General features: G+C 49.8%; 1 protein-coding gene across 1 annotated transcript in view; it reads left to right on the top strand.

The window, feature by feature from the left end:
• Nucleotides 1-1,421: 1,421 nt before the first annotated feature.
• Nucleotides 1,422-21,815, top strand: part of LOC144677703 (calpain-3-like) — a gene marked incomplete at its 3' end in the record, with an annotated part of 20,585 nt that continues 191 nt past the window's right edge. Inside the window, exons 1-10 of the mRNA XM_078537738.1 lie at nt 1,422-1,587; nt 3,278-3,361; nt 7,294-7,379; nt 8,203-8,280; nt 9,996-10,150; nt 12,622-12,785; nt 15,269-15,280; nt 18,036-18,292; nt 19,966-20,002; nt 21,685-21,756. Coding sequence (XP_078393864.1) covers nt 1,465-1,587; nt 3,278-3,361; nt 7,294-7,379; nt 8,203-8,280; nt 9,996-10,150; nt 12,622-12,785; nt 15,269-15,280; nt 18,036-18,292; nt 19,966-20,002; nt 21,685-21,756 — 1,068 coding nt within the window. The remainder of the gene's footprint in view (nt 1,588-3,277; nt 3,362-7,293; nt 7,380-8,202; nt 8,281-9,995; nt 10,151-12,621; nt 12,786-15,268; nt 15,281-18,035; nt 18,293-19,965; nt 20,003-21,684; nt 21,757-21,815) is intronic.

The raw sequence follows: 21,815 nt of genomic DNA, 5'->3' as shown, positions 1-21,815 counted from the left end.
ACACTCTGATATACCCCACACCCCTCACTGTAACACTTTGATATATCCCACACCCCTCACTGTAACACTGATATACCCACATCCCTCACTGTAACACTCTGATATAGCCCGCACTGTAACACTCTGATATACCCCACACCCCTCACTGTAACACTCTGATATACCCCACACCCTTCACTGTTACACTCTGATATACCCCACTTCCCTCACCGTAACACTGATATACCCCATGCCCCTCACTGTAACACTCTGATATACCCCACACCCCTCACTGTAACACTCTGATATGTCCCACACCCCTCACTGTAACACTCTGATATACCCCACATCCCTCACTGTAAGACTCTGATATATCCCACACCCCTCACTGTAACACTCTGATATACCCCACATCCCTCACTGTAGCACTCTGATATACCCCACACCCCTCACTGTAACACTCTGATATACCCCACATCCCTCACTGTAACATTCTGATATTCCCCACACCCCTCACTGTAACACTCTGATATCCCCCACACCCCTCACTGTAACACTGATATACCCCACACCCCCACTGTATCACTCTGATATACCCCACACCCCTCACTGTAACACTCTGATATATCCCACACCCCTCACTGTAACACTCTGATATACCCCACACCCCTCACTGTAACACTCTGATATACCCCACACCCCTCACTGTCACACTCTGATATACCCCACACCCCTCACTGTAACACTCTTATATACCCCACACCCCTCACTGTAACACTCTGATATACCCCACACCCCTCACTGTAACACTGATAGACCCCACACCCCTCACTGTAACACTCTGATATACCCCACACCCCTCACTGTAACACTCTGATATACCCCACACCCCCTCACTGTAACACTCTGATATACCCCACACCCCTCACTGTAACACTCTGATATACCCACACCCCTCACTGTAACGCTCTGATATACCCCTCACCCCTCACTGTAACACACTCTGATATACCCCACACCCCTCACTGTAACACTCTGATACATCCCACACCTCCTCACTGTAACACTCTGATATACCCCATACCCCTCACTGTAACACTCTGATATACCCCACACCCCTCACTGTAACACTCTGATATACCCACACCCCTCACTATAACACTCTGATATAACCCACACCCCTCACTGTAACACTCTGATATACCCCACACCCCTCACTGTAACACTCTGATATACCCCACACCCCTCACTGTAACACTCTGATATACCCCACACCCCTCACTGTAACACTCTGATATACCCCACACCCCTCACTGTAACACTCTGATATACCCACACCTCGCACTGTAGCACTGATAATTTTGTAGTTAATGCCTCATAAACAGTCAGGACAGCTGCCTCAATACAATGTTGAAATTCTGATCTTGTTTCTGTAGGGTTTATGGTTCCTATTCCAGTTTATCCGGTGGGAATGTCTCCGTCGCGATGGCGGATTTCACTGGTGGGATTGCTGTATCTTTCAACCCTGGCAACACCAACGCCGATTACCTGTGGCTGCTGATCAGGCGAGCGCTCACCAAGCAGACATTGGCTTCCTGCGCTATCGAGGTAATGCCAACACTCTGAAGAAGGGTCATAAAGGACTCGAAATGTTAACTCTGTTTCCCTCTCCGCAGAAGCTGCCAGACCCGCTGAGTTTTTCCAGCATTTTCATTTTCCGATTGAGATTTCCAGCACCCGCTGTATTTTGCTTTTACCTTAATGCCAATAACCCTGCTGTTTTCACAGCTGCTTCCTTCAGCCCTGCTGAGGGTTTCCAATTCACTCAGGCTCCGATTACCAATTTGTCGGCCTTGTCACACAGGCTGACCAGATCCTGGGGCTGGAGTTACCACGGAGACTCACAGAAAGGGCAGCGGATCCTTCTGGGATAGGCTGAGGCCTTAGGCTTTCTGTCATGGCTGTGGCCCTTCTCGCTAGGCCGGGATGTTCCCCGGCTGCTAGGTCCGGAGGGCGGGGTGGAGCCGGTGGGGAGGGGGCGGGTTGAGAGTGATGGTGGAGATCTTGGTCAGGCATTGAGTGGATGGGGAGAGACAGAGACTGGGGACTGGGTGGGAGGAGGGGGGGGAGAGAGAGAGAGGTGGAACTAGGGAGTCGGGGAGACCGCAGGCCGTTGTGGGGAGAGATAGACTGGGGGTTTTGAGTAGAGAGGGAGACTGGGGGTGTTGGGCAGAGGGGGAGACTGGCAGGGTTGGGGATGGGGGGAGACTGGGGTGTTTGGGGGGGGAGGGGGAAACTGGGGTGGGGGTTTGAGGAGGGAGGGAGACTGGGGGGATTGGGAAGAGAGGAGATTGGGGTGCATTGAGGAGAGAGGGAGACGGGGGTGTGGGGAGAGGGGTAGAGTTGGGGGGCTGGGAGGTGGGGGAGACTGGGGGCTTGTGGCCTTGGGGGAGACTGGGAGGGGTTCAGGAGAGAGGGAGTGGGGGCTGTTGGGGAGGGTGGGTGACAGGGAGTTGAAGAAAGGGGAGACGGGGGGATGGAGAGAGGAGGAGTTGGGGCAAGGGGGAGACTGGGGAGTTGAGGAGGGGGGAAGCCTAGGGTGTGTTAGAGAGAGGGGGTTTAAGGGGAGGGGGAGCCTGGGGGTGGGGGGGTGGGGTGGTTGGGGAGTGAGGGAGCCTGGGGGCTTGAGGAGAGGTGGAGATTGGAGGGGGGGTGGGGAGTTGAGGAGAGGGGGAACCTGGGGGAGTGGGGGAGACTGGGGGTTGAGGAGAGGTGAAGATTGGGGGTGTATGAGGAGGGGTGAGAAGCGGGGTGGGGTGTGGTATTATTCTGGCCTCGGGGGAGAGAGGAAGGCTGAGGTCTCAGCAAAGAGGGGAATGGGGGCCAGGCGCTCGAGGGAAACTTAGGAAACCAATTGTAGGCACTTGCACTGGCTGCCTCCCTCTGTGAGACTAACAACTGGTTTGCGCCCATCTTTGGTCTGAGAATTCGCGACCTGCGCGTACTCTTCCCATTGAGGCTGAGCACGAGGAAGCTTCATGAGGCCTTCTCAGTCCCATAAGCTGCACACACAACAGCGGCTGCCTTCCAGTGAGGGAAGGAGATCCCGTGGAGCGGGTAGGGTGGTAACTCGGGCCGTTCACAATCAACCTCCCAACCTGTCGGGTTTCCTGGTGGGAGTAGCCAGTCTTGGCCTCCAGCATCACCTTGTGGATTCCTGGGATCTGGGGAGCAGGATATTAGAGTTTGCTGTCGATTCCAATCCTAACGCTCTCATTAAACGCTGGGTTGTTTCTAGGCCACAAGCCAACAGGATTTGGAGAAGGACAATGGCCTTGGCTTACTGAAGGCACACGCTTACGCTATCACGGAGGCTGACACAGTGAGTACCCGCCAGACCCCGTCATCTCATCCAAATTCTCATCCTTATTTTCAAATCCCTCCATGACCTCACCCCTCCCTATCTCTGTAATCCGCTCCAGTCCCACAAGCCTCTGAGATACCTGCGCTGCTCCAATCCCGGCATCTTGTGCGCCCCCGATTTTAATCACTTCACAATTGGTGGCCTTGTTTTCGGCTATCTGGGGCCTAAACTCTGGAAATCCCTCCCTAAACCCCCCCCTATTGCCTCTCTACCTCACTGTCCCCCTGTAAGACATTCCTTAAAATCGCCCTGTCGGGCCAAGCTTTTGGTCACCTGACCTAATATCTCTTTATGTGTCTCAGTATTTGTTTTATTCTTGTCTGTCCTTTGGGGTGACATGATCGGGTCCATCACCTGGGGTGGTTGGTGCGATTCTGGTGGGTGGGGAGGTGTGCTGTAAATAAGTCTGTTGATTGAGCTTTGGGTGAGTTTCTGACTGGGGGTATACCTCTCACTGCATTTTCACTCTGCCTCTGACATGCGCTTGCTTTGGAAGGAGGCCACACCGTTTCTTTATTTAGTCGTGCCGGGTGCAGCGACCCTGGGCGAGCTCCTCCCAGGGCTCAAAGCCAAAAGCAAGACCCCTAAGTGAGGTCTTTGTGGAACTTCCTTTGACCGCCTTGGTTTCATAATCCTGTGAAACACCTTGGGACATTTCATTATTGGTAGTACAGAGCTTGAGTATTGCTGAAAAAAGGACAAAGGCAAGAATGCCAAATTTCAAAGGAACAACAATTTACACTGCATGGGAGAGGGGTGCTGATTGGTTGGCAAGTCGACTCTGATTGGTTGAGGCGTTGCCACGGAGAATGCACCAGGGAACTATTGTCCCCCCACGCTTTTACTTAGTTCAAAAAAAGGCACAATGCCTGGACATGTTCTTTTTGTTTACAGAGGACCGGTCCCTGGGTATGAATATACATAGCTTCTAGCAAGTGTAAGTGAGCCACATTGTGAGCCGGACTGATAATCTTAAATTGGTTGTTGGTGGTGTCATTCTTAGCACACTCAGGGTTGTTCGGTAAGTGCTGTCCAATTGCGGAATCACATCTAACGGTAGACGTTACATTCCGAGTTTTGCAAGCACGGGTTGGTTCACTGCGGTCAGTACTCCGCCTATTGCAAAGTGCCGAAAGGCCTTGCTGTTTGCTACGACCTGCCAATCACTGGGGCTCAGAGCCTACATACCCGGCAGCACTGAAATTCATACACCATGTTACTCATTTGTTGTGATAGACAGAACATCTTTTTGGCTTGACGGCAGCGTCCTGCTCGTGGCGAATGCCACTCGTGTTGCCACTGCAGAGTAGCAGCAGGAAAGGGCGAGCTTCAGCTGTTGCTCGAATTTTTGAGACACCTTACCCTTCCAGGGTAAATCTGAGGTAGACTGGGTGCTTTTCAGGACCAAAGGTGGCGGCCATGGGACAATTCATGAGTCTGCGTGATAAACAGCCAGCAACGACCTGATCAGGGTCTCCATCATCCCGCAGGATCTGCCCTATTTCATTACCAAGCTTACACAGTGAGCAAATGGCCCAGGCTCTATTCATGAGGCTGCCAGTAAGGTCGGTTTTATAGTGCGTGGAACTGAAGGCATCTCAACGCACATATTGACCAGTGAAGGTGGGCTTGCAGTAGACAGTGGTAGAGAACCCATTGGCAGATTTCTCCACCAATAGGTCAAGGAAAGGGAGCTGGTGAGGCTCTTCCATCTCAAGGGTGAATTTGAGTGTGGGATGGAGCCCATTGTTATGACCGGGATGGGAAGAGTGCGCAGTTTCTCCAGACCCGCTACTGCACAGGCTGCACCATAAGTGTAAATGTTTAATTCACTCACCAAAATGGCCAATCGTTTACTTTCGCTATTGTTAGACCCAAAATAAAAGAGGCTTTAACCAGGCTTCTTTCAATAAACTCAGAATGATTGATTTATTATGGAATGAAATGTATTTTTAAAACAAGTTGCCACTACTGGTTAACATGCAATTTGTAATCCAGAAGTGTAATTATATACCCCTTTAAATCCCAACACACACACACACACACACACACACAAATATACAAAGGACAAAACAAATAGGGTCTCTGCAGAGATTGGCGTTTAAGGGAAAAAAAACACCTTTTGACCGATGGGAAATTTTTTGGAAAAGGATAAAGTTCAAAGGGTTTTGATGCCATCGATCTGGTGTTCCTGCATGCGAAGATGGATCACTGATCTCAGTAGATGTCTGGAAGTTTTTTATAAAGGAGTTTTGGTGTGGAGGAGAACAGAGTGGGATCAATGTCCTTGGGATCTTTCTCTCGTCTCAAGTTTCCAAATACAGACAAGTTATACTGAGTTGAGGATTTTTAGCTGGATATTGTTAATTGCGCTGAAATTCAGACAAGGCAGGGAGAGAGTGAGTTGGGCAACCTTCCCCTTTCAGTTTAGTCCAAAAACTGAGCCCAAAACACAAGTTCAAGATAGAAACTCCTCTCAGTCCAGTGGCTTCTAGTAAATCACGAGGGGGCCCCGCCTCTGAAAACATCAGTTTCTTTTTCTCCAGCAATTAAAGTTCAAGTAAACAAATAGTTCTTATCTCCTCAGGTGCCTTGCTGGTCATTTAGCTGAAGCCATGTGACTTCTTAGAAAAGTTGCTCACAGTCCAAAGTGAAATTATAACCATTTAAAAAAAAAACACAGGTCAGTTCCCAAGGAAGTGTCCAAATAATTCAATGTCCTTCCAATTTTTAAAAAAAAGATACAGCTCTTGGAGTTAGGTATTCATAACACCATTAAGTTGTGCAAGGAAATTGGTATACGCAGCTGCACATGAAAATTTGCAAACCTATTATCTACGTATCGGAAAGATACAAGGGGTAGGAAATTAGTGGCTGTTCCATCGAAAACATGTTTCTCGTGGAAACCCACACAGATGTAGGTGAGAGTTGAGTCGAGAGGGGATCCCATGGTGACATGATCTATTTGGGCAAACACGGTGTCATTAGAGCTGAACTCAACAGCGCGAGTTGCTAAATTAATTCGGAATACAGATTCAGGAAATCTAGATCGCCATGATATAGCGACACGGTTTAAACATCTCTGGCTCCCTTTAACGGTACATCAGCGAATAAGCTAGTAATGTCGAACAAGCAGGTGGACACGGCATTGCTGTCTACGCAGGTCATGTCTAGTCTTCGCAAAGGCTGAAGGAATCCCTCATCACGTGTGTGGAAAACTCCCTCGGAACAGGTTGTGGCCACTGTCAACCACTCGGCCAATTCATGTCGTGCAGAACCAGTCAGAGATAAGATGGGACGTAAAGGGACACTTACACTTGATTAAAAACGACATATATTCATCACACTGGGACTTGTCCTCTGTAAGCAGAAAATGTCCAGCGGTTGTGCTGTTTTTTTTAATTAAAATGTGGGAAACAATAATTCCCAGATGCATTTTCTATGGCAACGACCAATCAGAGTTGACTTTCCGACCAATCTGCATTTTTTCTCATGAAGTATAAATTGTTGTTCCCTTTGAAATTTGGCGTTCTTGCATCTGTCCTGATGAGTGCAAGACCCAAAGATTCGACAGTATGTCTCTTTCTTTTTTCTCAGCAATATATTTGATTGCTTTAAAGGTTCTGGTTAAACACGCCTGTTGCTCACACGTGTTTCCCTTGCTGCAGATCTGTGAGTGGTCTGCACTGGGACACAGAGAGCACCGGGACGTCCTGCACCCCCAAGCCTGTCCCCTCCCGTTCCCATTCTGAGCTCCGTTACAGCGGGTACGGGCCAAGAGATGGACACCGCCGCTCCAAGTTTAGCTCATGTCTCCAATCTATAGGTCTAGCTGACGCACACCTCCCTGTTCTACCCCCAACTCTAATCCGCTTGTTTCCCTTCCTCAGGTGAAGCAGGGGACCTCCACGGTAAAACTCTTACGACTGCGCAATCCATGGGGCCGCAAGGAGTACACTGGGCCATGGAGTGACAGGTACCAGGGGGAACTCTCCCCTCAGCTTTTGTGAATCTTTACTCAGACAAGGGAAGGCAGGTTAGTTATGGCCAAGGAAGACGCGGGAAAGAATTTTTGGGCTGTCCTCTGGTTTCCAAAGACCAGGGGCCCAGGGCTTCAGGCTGGGCCCAGAGGCCCAACCTCCTTCCCTGCAGCAACAGCCAGAGATTGTCCACTGGGAGTCCATCTCCTCAACCTGCCCTCTCCCACCTCCCCCTCAATGGAGGCTTGGCTGAAGAGTGAAGCTCCCTCTACACTGTCCCCATCAAACACTCCCAGGGCAGGTACAGCACGGGGTTAGATACAGAGTAAAGCTCCCTCTACACTGTCCCCATCAAACACTCCCAGGGCAGGTACAGCACGGGGTTAGATACAGAGTAAAGCTCCCTCTACACCATCCCCATCAAACACTCCCAGGGCAGGTACAGCACGGGGTTAGATACAGAGTAAAGCTCCCTCTACACTGTCCCCATCAAACACTCCCAGGGCAGGTACAGCACAGGGTTAGATACAGAGTAAAGCTCCCTCTACACTGTCCCCATCAAACACTCCCAGGGCAGGTACAGACATTATTATATATGCAGTTAAATTTCTTCAATGTGCCCTATTCTTTCCCTGCAGCGATGTGACACCCTGAAGACTCTCCGACTCAAAAATTCCACTTTAGTATCACTGGGACCTGGATTTGCTGAAACTGATTTCAATCCTGATCCTTTGCCCCTCCCAGGCTGTGAAGGGTCTCCGTGCTGTCCGTCTGGGCTGGTTTCCCGCGTGTGCCTAACACACACTCTTCTCATTGCAGGTCCGCCTTGTGGAACGGTGTTAGTGACCAGGACAAGGCCAGGCTCAAGCTGAAGATTAAGGATGACGGGGAATTCTGGTAAGATGCTTCACTTGCTCTCAGTCTGATCGAATTCTTTGCTTATACACGGGCTGGTGGGTTGCTAATGAAAGGTGATTCCTGGCTCCGTGCTGGGGTGGCTGCTCATCGGTGAGACGGTGACACTGACGGTCCCACTGGTGTTTAAAGGATAACGTTGTTGGGCCACTAGAGGGGTTACACAGCGCCAGATAATGGGAGACCAGGAGACCCCACATAAAGGGGAACCTGTGAAGAGCCATCACTGAGCTCTGGCTGGCTGGCACACAGTTACCTCCGAGCCCCAGAAAATGAATGGGGGTGGTTAGGGTTAGGGCCCTATAGGGATGGGGGCAATTAGGGGTTAGGGCCCTATAGGGATGGGGGTGGTTAGGGTTAGGACTGTATAGGGATGGGGGTGGTTAGGGTTAGGGCCCTATAGGGATGGGGGTGGTTAGGGTTAGGGCCCTATAGGGATGGGGGCAATTAGGGGTTAGGGCCCTATAGGGATGGGGGTGGTTAGGGTAAGGGCCCTATAGGGATGGGGGTGGTTAGAGTTAGGGCCCTATAGGGATGGGGGTGGTTAGTGTTAGGGCCCTATAGGGATGGGGGCAATTAGGGGTTAGGGCTGTATAGGGATGGGGGTGGTTAGGGTTATGGCCCTATAGGGATAGGGGCAGTTAGGGTTAGGGCTGTATAGGGATGGGGGTGGTTAGGGTTAGGGCCCTATAGGGATAGGGGCAGTTAGGGTTAGGGCTGTATAGGGATGGGGGTGGTTAGGGTTAGGGCTGTATAGGGATGGGGGTGGTTAGGGTTAGGGCCCTATAGGGATGGGGGCAATTAGGGGTTAGGGCCCTATAGGGATGGGGGTGGTTAGGGTTAGGACTGTATAGGGATGGGGGTGGTTAGGGTTAGGGCCCTATAGGGATGTGGGTGGTTAGGGTTAGGGCCCTATAGGGATGGGGGCAATTAGGGGTTAGGGCCCTATAGGGATGGGGGTGGTTAGGGTAAGGGCCCTATAGGGATGGGGGTGGTTAGAGTTAGGGCCCTATAGGGATGGGGGTGGTTAGTGTTAGGGCCCTATAGGGATGGGGGCAATTAGGGGTTAGGGCTGTATAGGGATGGGGGTGGTTAGGGTTATGGCCCTATAGGGATAGGGGCAGTTAGGGTTAGGGCTGTATAGGGATGGGGGTGGTTAGGGTTAGGGCCCTATAGGGATAGGGGCAGTTAGGGTTAGGGCTGTATAGGGATGGGGGTGGTTAGGGTTAGGGCTGTATAGGGATGGGGGTGGTTAGGGTTAGGGCCCTATAGGGATGGGGGCAATTAGGGGTTAGGGCCCTATAGGGATGGGGGTGGTTAGGGTAAGGGCCCTATAGGGATGGGGGTGGTTAGGGTTAGGGCCCTATAGGGATGGGGGTGTTTAGGGTTAGGGCTGTATAGGGATGGGGGTGGTTAGGGTTAGGGCTGTATAGGGATGGGGGTGGTTAGGGTTCGGGCTCTTGATTGCTATCCAGCAGCTTCCAATGGAAAGTCTACCCTCCTGTGATGACCCCTGCAGTCAAATAGGCCAGTATTGAAACTGATAGAATTGAACATTAGGGTTAGGAGGAATTTCCCAGGTCCAGAAAATTTTGGACCTGTTGTGGGTTGAATACACACCTGAGGCAATGCCACTTGTCCTCGCTCTCTAACCTTCTGCCTTGTGTCTCGCCCCCACACCCCCACTCCCTATCCAGGATGCCAGCCAACATTTTCTGTGAGAACTTCACGGGCATCGAGCTATGTAGCCTGCAGCCCCTCTGTCAACACAGCACCGCCTGCGTCTGGACAATTACCTCCCATGAGGGCAAATGGATGGCGGGGATCAGCGCTGGTGGACCCCCCAGCGAAGGTAGGGGTACGATGGGCAGGGGCACCGTGCTCAGTGCCACCTCTCTGCAGCCCCCCCCCCCATCGCTGACCGGCACCGACTGTTACAGGTTGCGGGCAGAGTTGGGGGGGGGGGGCAGTGCCCAAAGTGCAGGGTACCAAGGCTGAGAAGCGAAAGGCCTGGGCGAGAGGGCGTTGGGAATGAGAGGCGAGTGTGGTAGGAAGGACAGGACTGAGCAAGAAGTGAGACATTCCAACACTGGTGAGGCCGGAGGGAGGGTCACTCGAGAAGGAGGGCAGCCCAAGGTATTTTGGCACGAGGCAGACGAGTTGCGGCTTTTAACTCAGAACTGGCAGCCTCGGCAGGAGCTGCGTGGGCACCGTGCCAACTGTCTCCTGGTTCCCGTTACCGTAAAAAGGGGCAAAGCTCCAAATATGCGAGGCAGGCAAAGCACCGACAATAGACCACCGGCCCGGCACGCTAGCCCTGTTTCTCTCCCCACAGATACTGCCAGACCTGCCGATCGTTTCCAGCATTTTCCGTTTCTTATTCTGAAAGAAAGGCTTATGTTCATCTGACAGTTCAGCACTCCCTCAGTACTGCCCTGAAATATCAACCAAAATTGTGTCATTAGCGTGGGCCTCAGGACCCAAACCTTCAGGGCCCAAAGCAGGAGGGCTCCTGACTGAGCTACAGAGAACACTTGGGTGGGCAGTGGCCGAATTGGAGAGTTGTAGGGGGCTCTGGAGGAGTCCGTGCCAGACTTGCTATGTTCCCTGCTCTCTGGGACACTGGAACCTTGCCATGCAGTTAGGTGTTGCGAGATGGAGACAGGTTTCCACACAATACATAACACAGGCCTGAGCCTGATACAATACAGGAATGGCTAGACTTGCAGGGACGATTGTGGGGGGTTGGGGTGTTGACAATGTGCCTGATGGTACAAGCATGAATAAATTTCCCCAACCTCACCTCCACCGTGGCATTTGTTACAGGATCAAAGAACGGCTCCTGCGCAGAAGGAGGCCATTCAGCTCATCCAGTCTGTGCTGGCTCTCTGAAGGAGCAACTCACTACTTAGCGCCTTTCCTCCTCCCACCCGTCACCCACCATCACCCACACACCCCACCGGACCCGGCTCTCTCCCCACAGCCTGGCACGTTCCCCCTATTCAGGTAACAAACCTCTCAAAGGCCTCGACTGAACCTGCCTCCACCACCCTCTCGGACAGTGCAGTCCCCATCCTAACCACTCGCTGAGTGGAAACATTTCCTCTTGTGTCGCCATTGCTTCTTTTGCCATTGACCTCAAACCTGTGCCCGCTTCTTCTCAATCCTTCCACCAGTGGGAACAGTTTCCCCCTATCTACTCTCCCCTGAACCCCTCATGGTTTTGAACACCTCTATCAAATCTCCTCCGGACCATCTCTTCTCCAAGGAGAACAGTCCCGACTTCTCCAATCTGTTTTCATAACTGAAGTTCCTCATCCCTGGAACCATTGGCGTGAATCTTTTCTGCCCCCTCTTTAATGCCTTCTCATCTTTCCTGAACTGTAGTGCCCAGAGCTGGACACACTGCACCAGTGGAGGCCGAACCAGTGGTTTATATGAGTTTAACACAACTTCCTTGCTTTGCTACTCTATGCCTCTGTTAATAAAGCCTAGGATAGTGTACGCTCCCTTAACCGCTCTCTCAACCTGTCCTACCACCTTCAATGACTTATGTACCTATTCACCCAGGACCCTCTGCTCCTGCACCCCCTTTCCAATTGTACCCTCCACTTTACATTGTCTCTCTGTGCTCTCCCTACCAAAATTAATCACTTCAGATCATGTGATCTTGCCTAACAATTATTATTCTCAAAGGCACATTACACACAAAATAAAACCATAATTACTACATTGGGAGTTGGAGAGCACAACTCAGGGAGCTGAAGTTACAGAATGGAGGGCTAGTCTGTTTAGGGTTACACTTGCAGAGTAGACACGCACAGAACATTGTGTTAAAAGCAAAATACCGCGGATGCTGGAAATCTGAAACAAAAACAGAAAATGCTGGAAAAACTCAGCAGGTCTGGCAGCGTCTGTGGAGAGAGAAACAGAGTCAACGTTTCGAGTCCCTATGACCCTTCTTCGGGAACATGGTGCAGCTTGGCAGTGGCAAGGAATGCCAATCTCTAATGTCTGCCAGCACTCATACAGTGTTGCAGCAACAGAAGGAGGCCATTCAGCCTGTTGTGCCCATGTTGTCTCTCTATAAGAGTAACTCACCTAGTCCCACTTCCCCGTCTTTCCTCCCAGCCCAGTAAATTTCATCTCTTCAGATAATGATCAAAGTCCCTTTCGAAAAGACGCCACGTCCTCAGGCAGAGCATTCCTGATCCTAACCACTCATGACTCTGGGTAGATTTCCATTTGATCCCAAGTTTCCCAGATTCACTAATGATTTCCTATTTCTCTCCTGGTTCCCCCCCCACCACCCATTTACACTAGGCACCTTCTGGACAAACCCTCAGATCAGGCTGACGCTGTTTGAGAAGGATGATGATGCAGGTGATGAAAAGCTCTCCTGCACAATCGCTGTGGAACTGATGCAGAAATATCGCCGGCAGAAAGATAAGACAGATTACCACTACATCGCTTTCTTCATCTACGAAGTGAGTAACTCCAAAATCATCAGTTACACAGAATTAAATAACAAACAAACTTTAACACAAGGAGCTGTATATAGTAGACATTGTGTTACAGAGGGAGCTGTATATATTAGACATTGTGTTACAGAGGGAGCTGTATATGTTAAACATTGTGTTACAGAGGGAGTTGTGTATATTAAACATTGTGTTACAGAGGGAGCTGTATATATATTAAACATTGTGTTACAAAGGGAGCTGTATATGTTAAACATTGTGTTACAGAGGGAGCTGTATATGTTAAACATTGTGTTACAGAGGGAGCTGTATATGTTAAACATTGTGTTACAGAGGGAGCTGTATATATTAAACATTGTGTTACACAGGGAGCTGTATATATTAGACATTGTGTTACAGAGGGAGCTGTATATATTAAACATTGTGTTACATAGGGAGCTGTATATATTAAACATTGTGTTACAGAGGGAGCTGTATATATTAGACATTGTGTTACAGAGGGAGCTGTATATGTTAGACATTGTGTTACAGAGGGAGCTGTATATATTAAACATTGTGTTACACAGGGAGCTGTATATATTATACATTGTGTTACACAGGGAGCTGTATACATTAAACATTGTGTTACACAGGGAGCTGTATATATTATACATTATGTTACACAGGGAGCTGTATATATTAGACATTGTGTTACACAGGGAGCTGTATATGTTAGACATTGTGTTACAGAGGGAGCTGTATATATTAAACATTGTGTTACACAGGGAGCTGTATATATTATACATTGTGTTACACAGGGAGCTGTATACATTAAACATTGTGTTACACAGGGAGCTGTATATATTATACATTATGTTACACAGGGAGCTGTATATATTAGACATTGTGTTACACAGGGAGCTGTATATATTAAACATTGTGTTACATAGGGAGCTGTATATATTAAACATTGTGTTACAGAGGGAGCTGTATATATTAAACATTGTGTTACAGAGGGAGCTGTATATGTTAAACATTGTGTTACAGAGGGAGTTGTATATATTAAACATTGTGTTACAGAGGGAGCTGTATATATTAAACATTGTGTTACAGAGGGAGCTGTATATGTTAAACATTGTGTTACATAGGGAGCTGTATATGTTAAACATTGTGTTACAGAGGGAGCTGTATATATTAAACATTGTGTTACACAGGGAGCTGTATATATTAGACATTGTGTTACAGAGGGAGCTGTATATATTAAACATTGTGTTACATAGGGAGCTGTATATATTAAACATTGTGTTACAGAGGGAGCTGTATATGTTAGACATTGTGTTACAGAGGGAGCTGTATATGTTAGACATTGTGTTACAGAGGGAGCTGTATATATTATACATTGTGTTACACAGGGAGCTGTATATATTATACATTGTGTTACACAGGGAGCTGTATATATTATACATTGTGTTACACAGGGAGCTGTATATATTAAACATTGTGTTACAGAGGGAGCTGTATATATTAAACATTGTGTTACAGAGGGAGCTGTATATATTATACATTGTGTTACACAGGGAGCTGTATACATTAAACATTGTGTTACATAGGGAGCTGTATATATTAAACATTGTGTTACAGAGGGAGCTGTATATATTAAACATTGTGTTACAGAGGGAGCTGTATATATTATACATTATGTTATACAGGGAGCTGTATATATTAAACATTGTGTTACAGAGGGAGCTGTATATATTAAACATTCTGTTACAGAGGGAGCTGTATATATTAAACATTGTGTTACAGAGGGAGCTGTATATATTAAACATTGTGTTACAGAGGGAGCTGTATATATTAAACATTCTGTTACAGAGGGAGCTGTATATATTAGACATTGTGTTACAGAGGGAGCTGTATATATTATACATTATGTTACACAGGGAGCTGTATATATTAGACATTGTGTTACACAGGGAGCTGTATATATTAAACATTGTGTTACATAGGGAGCTGTATATATTAAACATTGTGTTACACAGGGAGCTGTATATATTAAACATTGTGTTACAGAGGGAGCTGTATATATTAAACATTGTGTTACAGAGGGAGCTGTATATAGATATAGCTCTTGAGGCGAAAGTGATCAAAGGGTAAGGGGAGAAAGCGGTATCAGGCTATTGAGTTGGATAAAAACCAAAAGCTAAAAGCTACTGCGGATGCTGGAAATCCAAAACAAAAACAGAATTACCTGGAAAAACTCAGCGGTGGAGAAGAAATCAGTTAACTTTTCGAGCCTTCACGGCCCTTCGGCAGAACTGAAGCATAGTTAGGAGAGAGGAGAAATTTAAGCTTGGATGATCAGCCATGATCATAATGAATGGCGGAGAAGGCTCGAAGGGCCGAATGGCCTCCTCCTGCTCCTAGTTTCTATGTTTATGTACTGAACAGTATGTTGCATGGATGGTGTTTGTGTGTGTTACCAGGACACTAACCTCTCTGTGTTTCTCTTACAGGTCCCTGAAAAGGTATGTAGCTGCCCCAACACTGCCTTGAAGATATGGAACCATAAAATGCTTACAGCACTGAAGGAGACCATTCTGCCCATTGACTCCATGCTGGCTCTGTGCAAGAGAAATTCAGCCTCTGCTCTTGCCCTGGGAGGTGTTTTCCTTCAATTATTGATCTGATTTCCCTTTGAAAGCCCTGATTGAATCTGCCTGGACCGCACTCTCTTGCAGTGAATTCCAGACCCTAACCACTCGCTGCGTAAAGAGTTAACCCTTACTTGCCTTTGGCTCTTTACCCAACCATGTTAAACCTGTGCCCTCTGGTTCTTGACCCTTTTGCCAATGGGAGGAGTTTCTTTCCATCTACCTCGTCTTGATGCCTCTATCAAAACCTCGTCTGCTGGGAATAATTAAGAAATCTAGCTATCCTTGTCTCCCCACCTCGCTCCCTAGTGAGGGTATTTACACCCCTTAGACCACCTCACACCCCCGTCCACCCCCTAACCACACCCTCATCGATGATCACACTCACAGCTAATGAGGCTGCTGCAAGGACAGGAGAATTCCACAGTGTGGGATCCCCGTCGTCCACCAATATCTTTGCGAGATTGCTCCTCGAGGCTTCTCCCCCCATATTCAAGGCTCTGACCCTGTGGACCCTTCCTTCCATTGGGTCTGGTGTCTGAAAACTCCCCTGCCTCTCAGTGACCAGAGCCGGACACCGTTACAACGGTCGCTCTCTGCGTAGATGGATCATGAACTTGGGTGACTTTTATTCCCCCCCACCACCCCAAATATACGCTTTACTTGCAAAATTTCTAAAAGTGCATGTTCAAAAATGTACAGTTCAAATTTGACACTACGTGAAGTGCGATATACCCCAGTTTCTTTCATAGCAGTGGGTCGCCCCCCGGTTATATTTACAATAAACCTTTGGTGTCAAACCTACCGGATTGAGGCGTTTCACAGACGCCCTCCAGCCCCTCGAGGCACGAGACAGAGGCCTCTCCCCTTTGGTGGTGGGAGTTTGTCATTCTTTTTGGGGTGGGATTTTGCAGCCCCCGTCGCGGCCTGGGTGGGGTGGGGTGGGGGGGGAGGGGGGGGAGGGGTGGTGAGAGGAGGGGCTAGAAAATGCCGCCGGTGGGAGGGGCTGTAAAACTCCGCCTTTGGTTCTTCTTGATTGGTTGGTTGTGCCAGACCAGGTAACTAACTCCTATAATTGGATAGAGTCAGAGACGTGGTGGGGGGTGGGGGAGATGTAGTATAAAGGGTTAATATTAAATATGCAAATAGGCAATCTGCATCATCAGTGATGTAAGGTCACATGACAAAAGATGAGTGACGATTGTGTGTGTGAAGCCTCACGCTAAGCCTTGTCCTGTACGTAGGGGCGATGGTGGTATAGGGATAGTGTTGCTGCATTAGTAACCCAGAGGCCCAGGCTAAGGCTCTGGGGACATGGGTTCAAATCCCACCACGGCATCCGGCGTAATTTAAACTCAGCTGATAAAACTAGTCTATCGTTCGACTGTTGTTAAAAACCCACCTGGTTCACTAATGCCCCTTTAGGGAAGGAAACCTGTACCCGGGTCTGGCCTACATGTGACTCCAGGCCCCGCAGCAATGGGGTTGATTCTTAACTGCCCTCTGAACTGTTCAGTTCAAGGGCAATTAGGGATGGGCAGCAAATGCTGGCCTTGTCATTGACACCCACATCCCATGAAAGAATATTTAAAAAAAACAAAGTCAGAAGAATGTTTAATGAGAGGTAAAGCCTTCCCTCCAGTATTGATCCTAAACCAAGACCCACATTGATGACAAGGATGGGTGGTAAGGGGACCATCTGTTTGGTCACTGTTATCTCTTGGTTTCCCATCACTTGCGGAGCTCTGGGAAGTGTTGCTCAGAACTCCACTTATCGGAATTTCCCCAGGGCGTTTTTGGTTACCCCACCCTAGGGTTTATACGGCTGCTGATTGGTGGGAAAAAAACATGGGGTCCATGCTTTCTAGTTGCCACTGAATGGGCCAAGGTCATTACGGCCCACCTCTGTCCCACGTTGGGTGTTCAGTCTAGTAACATTCCTCAGTCCCTTGCAGATGCCCCCAGTGGCTGGTTCCACACCATTTCCTGGACACACGAAGAGACAGGAGTGGACCACTCAGCCCATCGAGCCTGCTCTGCCATTCAGTACGATCTTGGGCTTCAGCTACACTTTCTTGCCAGCTCCCCTCATTCCCTGACAGACCAAAATTCTGTCTATCCCAGCCTGAAATGTATTCAACAGTGGACCCTCTCTATTGCCCAGTTTCCCTGCCACTCAAGTCCCCTCTGATTGTAGGGCTCAATGCTGTTACAGTCAGAGCCAGCCCAACTTGTTTCTCCCTTGTGCCCACCTCAATGCCAACTCCCAAGCTACTCTGCATCACGGGTTTGGTTAGGAGCAGGTTGGGGCTCACAGGGGGCTGGTCTCAAGTTAGTTTGTCGATGTTAGTTTTGCAGCAGCTGACCAGGGCGCCGGTCACCGTGGGGCGGCTCGGACCAGCCTGGTGCCAGGCTGACCAGGCGGGCGCTATCTCCCACCTCCTGGCACTGACCAGCCTCAAGGCCGCCCCCCACCATAGCGAGGGGGCCGAATCACTACCACGTGGACGCCGTGAATCGCTCAGTAAAGCTAAGGCAGACCGTGGCTTTGCTCAGCAGGTCTCTCGCAAAGCAGGGGCACGGGCAATGCAAGCGGCGGCGTGTCATCGTAACGCTCGGCTGCAGTTAGCGGCTTCGCTCGCCACCCCCTCCCTCACTGACACTTTTCCCCGTCCAGTTTCAGAACCAAGTGTCCCACTTTGGAAAGAGATTCTTCCTCTATCAACGGCCGGTGTTTGAGTCAGGCAGTTACATCAACAGCCGGTCGGTGGCCAGGCGGCTGCACCTCCCCCCTGGCGAGTACGTTATCGTGCCGACCACGTTTAAGAGGAACCGGGAGGGAGAATTCCTGCTGCGGATTTTTGCCAAGCGGAACAACATGTCCAGGTACAGCGCCGAGGGCAGTCGTTACACTCAGGGTGGGTGGGGGCGCTGGGGGAGGGGTCGTTTCACACTCCCACGGATTTGTCCGTTGAGTTAACACGTTGATCCAGCCCGAATATTCATTGTTTACCCCAGGCCTCGCAGCATCATTAATGTACCTCCCGCGCCACCCATAAGACCATAAGACATAGGAGCAGAAATTAGGCCATTCGGCCCATCGAGTCTGCTCCGCCATTCAATCATGGCTGATAAGTTTCTCAACCCCATTCTCCCACCTTCTCCCCGTAACCTTTGATCCCCTTACCAATCAAGAACCTATCTATCTCGGTCTTAAATACACTCAATGGCCTGGCCTCCACAGCCTTCTGTGGCAATGAATTCCATAGATTCACCACTCTCTGGCTAAAGAAGTTTCTCCTCATCTCTGTTCTAAAAGGTCTTCCCTTTACTCTGAGGCTGTGCCCTCTCGTCCTAGTCTCTCCTACTAATGGAAACATCTTCCCCCACGTCCACTCTATCCAGGCCTTTCAGTATTCTGTAAGTTTCAATCAGATCCCCCCTCATCCTTCTAAACTCCATCGAGTATAGACCCAGAGTCCTCAAACGCTCCTCATATGTTAAACCTTTCATTCCTGGGATCGTTCTCGTGGGATCACCCAAAGCCAGGTTAAAAATTCCTGGCGCTGTGGGCACAGGGCGAGACCGTGGCGCAGTGGTAGTGTCACCCAGCTGGCAATCCCCAAAAGCCTGGGCTAATTCTCCGGCAACATGGGTTCAAATCCCCCAGCAGCGTTCGATTAATAAATAAATGAAACCTGGAATTATAAAGCCAGCCTCAGTGACGGTGATCGTGAAACTATCACCGGTTGTTGTCCAAACCCATCTGGTTCACTAATGCCCCTTTCGGAAGCCGTCCTCACCCGGTCTGCCTACACGTGACTCCAGACCCACAGCCGTGTGGCTGACTCTTAATTGCCCCCTGATAGCGGCCCAGCAAGCCACTCGGTTGCACTCAAGGAGGAGGTTCACCCTTACCCTCTCGAGGGCAATTAGGGATGGGCAACAAATGCTGGCTCTGCCACATCCCAGCAAAGAAGGAAGGGAATAAAAAAGTGTTGGGGACCAGGAGGACAGGGAAGAGTGGACAACCGGCCCAGTTTGGAGACAGAGTGACCAACTCTCGCAGAGAAAATGAAGGGAAATCCTGCCGAGGGGATCGGTGCATGGGGCAGGGGGCTGGAGGGGGGCTTGTTGCCAGGACTTCGCGAGGGGAGAGAACCAGATCATACGTGCTCACTCAGAAACCTCCAGAACCGGACTTACAGTTCCCAGTTGCCCGTGCTCCACAGTGATTTGTCAGTGCTGTCACATGATCAGTACACTTGCATTCTCTTAAAGGGACAGGGTACCCCACTTTACCGCACCGCCCTTGGCCTCCAAGGCAGCACTTGACCTTGTGCTGTGTCAAGGAGCTGTAGTTAAATTGGAATTCATGGGGATCGGGGCAGGTAAACTCTATTCTGATTGGAGACATGCCTCGCACAGGGGAAGAGAATTGTGGGTGTACAGCCTGGGTGTAAATCCTTGGGTTTAACTCCTTCTCTCACATAGTTGCAGTAATGTGGTGTCATGGGCAGTTCCACTATTGTTTTTATGCATCAGCTTCTGTTTTACAGGGAGAACAGCACCACCACTATGGCCTTCAATCCACAGGTAAATGTAACGGGGACGGACAAGGGAGTTCCCTTGAAGCTGCTCAGATGCTGGGTTTAGTGCTGCTCCACTCCATCTCCAATTACATCAAACACTCCCAGGACAGGTACAGCACAGGGTTAGATACAGAGTAAAGCTCCCTCTACACTGTCCCCATCAAACACTCCCAGGACAGGTACAGCACGGGGTTAGATACAGAGTAAAGCTCCCTCTACACCATCCCCATCAAACACTCCCAGGACAGGTACAGCACAGGGTTAGATACAGAGTAAAGCTCCCTCTACACTGTCCCCATCAAACACTCCCAGGACAGGTACAGCACGGGGTTAGATACAGAGTAAAGCTCTCTCTACACTGTCCCCATCAAACACTCCCAGGGCAGGTACAGCACGGGGTTAGATACAGAGTAAAGCTCCCTCTACACCGTCCCCATCAAACACTCCCAGGGCAGGTACAGCACGGGGTTAGATACAGAGTAAAGCTCCCTCTACACTGTCCCCATCAAACACTCCCAGGACAGGTACAGCACGGGGTTAGATACAGAGTAAAGCTCCCTCTACACTGTCCCCATCAAACACTCCCAGGACAGGTACAGCACAGGGTTAGATACAGAGTAAAGCTCCCTCTACACTGTCCCCATCAAACACTCCCAGGACAGGTACAGCACGGGGTTAGATACAGAGTAAAGCTCCCTCTACACTGTCCCCATCAAACACTCCCAGGACAGGTACAGCACAGGGTTAGATACAGAGTAAAGCTCCTTCTGCACTGTCCCCATCAAACACTCCCAGGACAGGTACAGCACGGAGTTAGATACAGAGTAAAGCTCCCTCTACACTGTCCCCATCAAACACTCCCAGGACAGGTACAGCACGGGGTTAGATACAGAGTAAAGCTCCCTCTACACTGTCCCCATCAAACACTCCCAGGACAGGTACAGCACGGGGTTAGATACAGAGTAAAGCTCCCTCTACACTGTCCCCATCAAACACTCCCAGGGCAGGTACAGCACGGGGTTAGATACAGAGTAAAGCTCCCTCTACACTGTCCCCAACAAACACTCCCAGGACAGGTACAGCACGGGGTTAGATACAGAGTAAAGCTCCCTCTACGCTGCCCCATTAACGTGCCCGAACACTAATGCTGGGTAGAAGCCACTGGAACATTTTCCAGTTGTTAGATTGATCTCCCGATCACTGACAGGATGGATTGGACACCCCATGACCCTCGAATCTCCCTGCCCACTGCCTCTCACCAGCTGAGAGGCGGCTGGGCTGTGTCCACTTCGGGTTTGTAGGACCTGCACTGACATCAGGCAGGGCGTGGGGCTGGAAGCCATGTTCGGGTTTGTTGCCATGGCAATGCCCCGCTGTGGGACACCTTAGCAACCGGCCTGCTGGCTTATGTCTCCAACCTGGAAGTCTTGAATAGAGGCCCACGTTGGGTGGGAGATCTCACTGGCAGCACAGTTATAACAGCAAACAGACTGCGGTGGGTGAATGAGTTTTAAGGAGAGCAGGCCCTGACATTTCTGTGCCGGTCAGCAGGGTGCGGCCTACACGTTCAGGGATGTGTGCACTCTCCCCCTTCCCAGTCACGGCCAATCCGTCCTCAGTTCCTTGCAGCCTTCTGCATTTTGCATTTAATTTGACTTTAATTCCTGCCTTTTCCTCTTCTCCCAGATCACTTGGACAGAGATTTATTCTCCCAAAACCAAGACTCTGTTGCATACCCTGGAAAACACGGAAAGCCAGGTGGGTACATGGTCCCCTGTGGAAGTGACTGCCGGGTCCATCCTTTATCTTTCCAGCTA

The sequence above is a fragment of the Cetorhinus maximus genome, unplaced genomic scaffold, assembly GCF_964194155.1.
Source record: "Cetorhinus maximus unplaced genomic scaffold, sCetMax3.hap1.1 HAP1_SCAFFOLD_2905, whole genome shotgun sequence".
In the NCBI taxonomy this organism is placed as follows: Eukaryota; Metazoa; Chordata; class Chondrichthyes; order Lamniformes; family Cetorhinidae; genus Cetorhinus; species Cetorhinus maximus.
The sequence above is the reverse complement of the archived record's forward strand: the minus strand, read 5'-3'. Positions and strand labels throughout refer to the sequence as shown.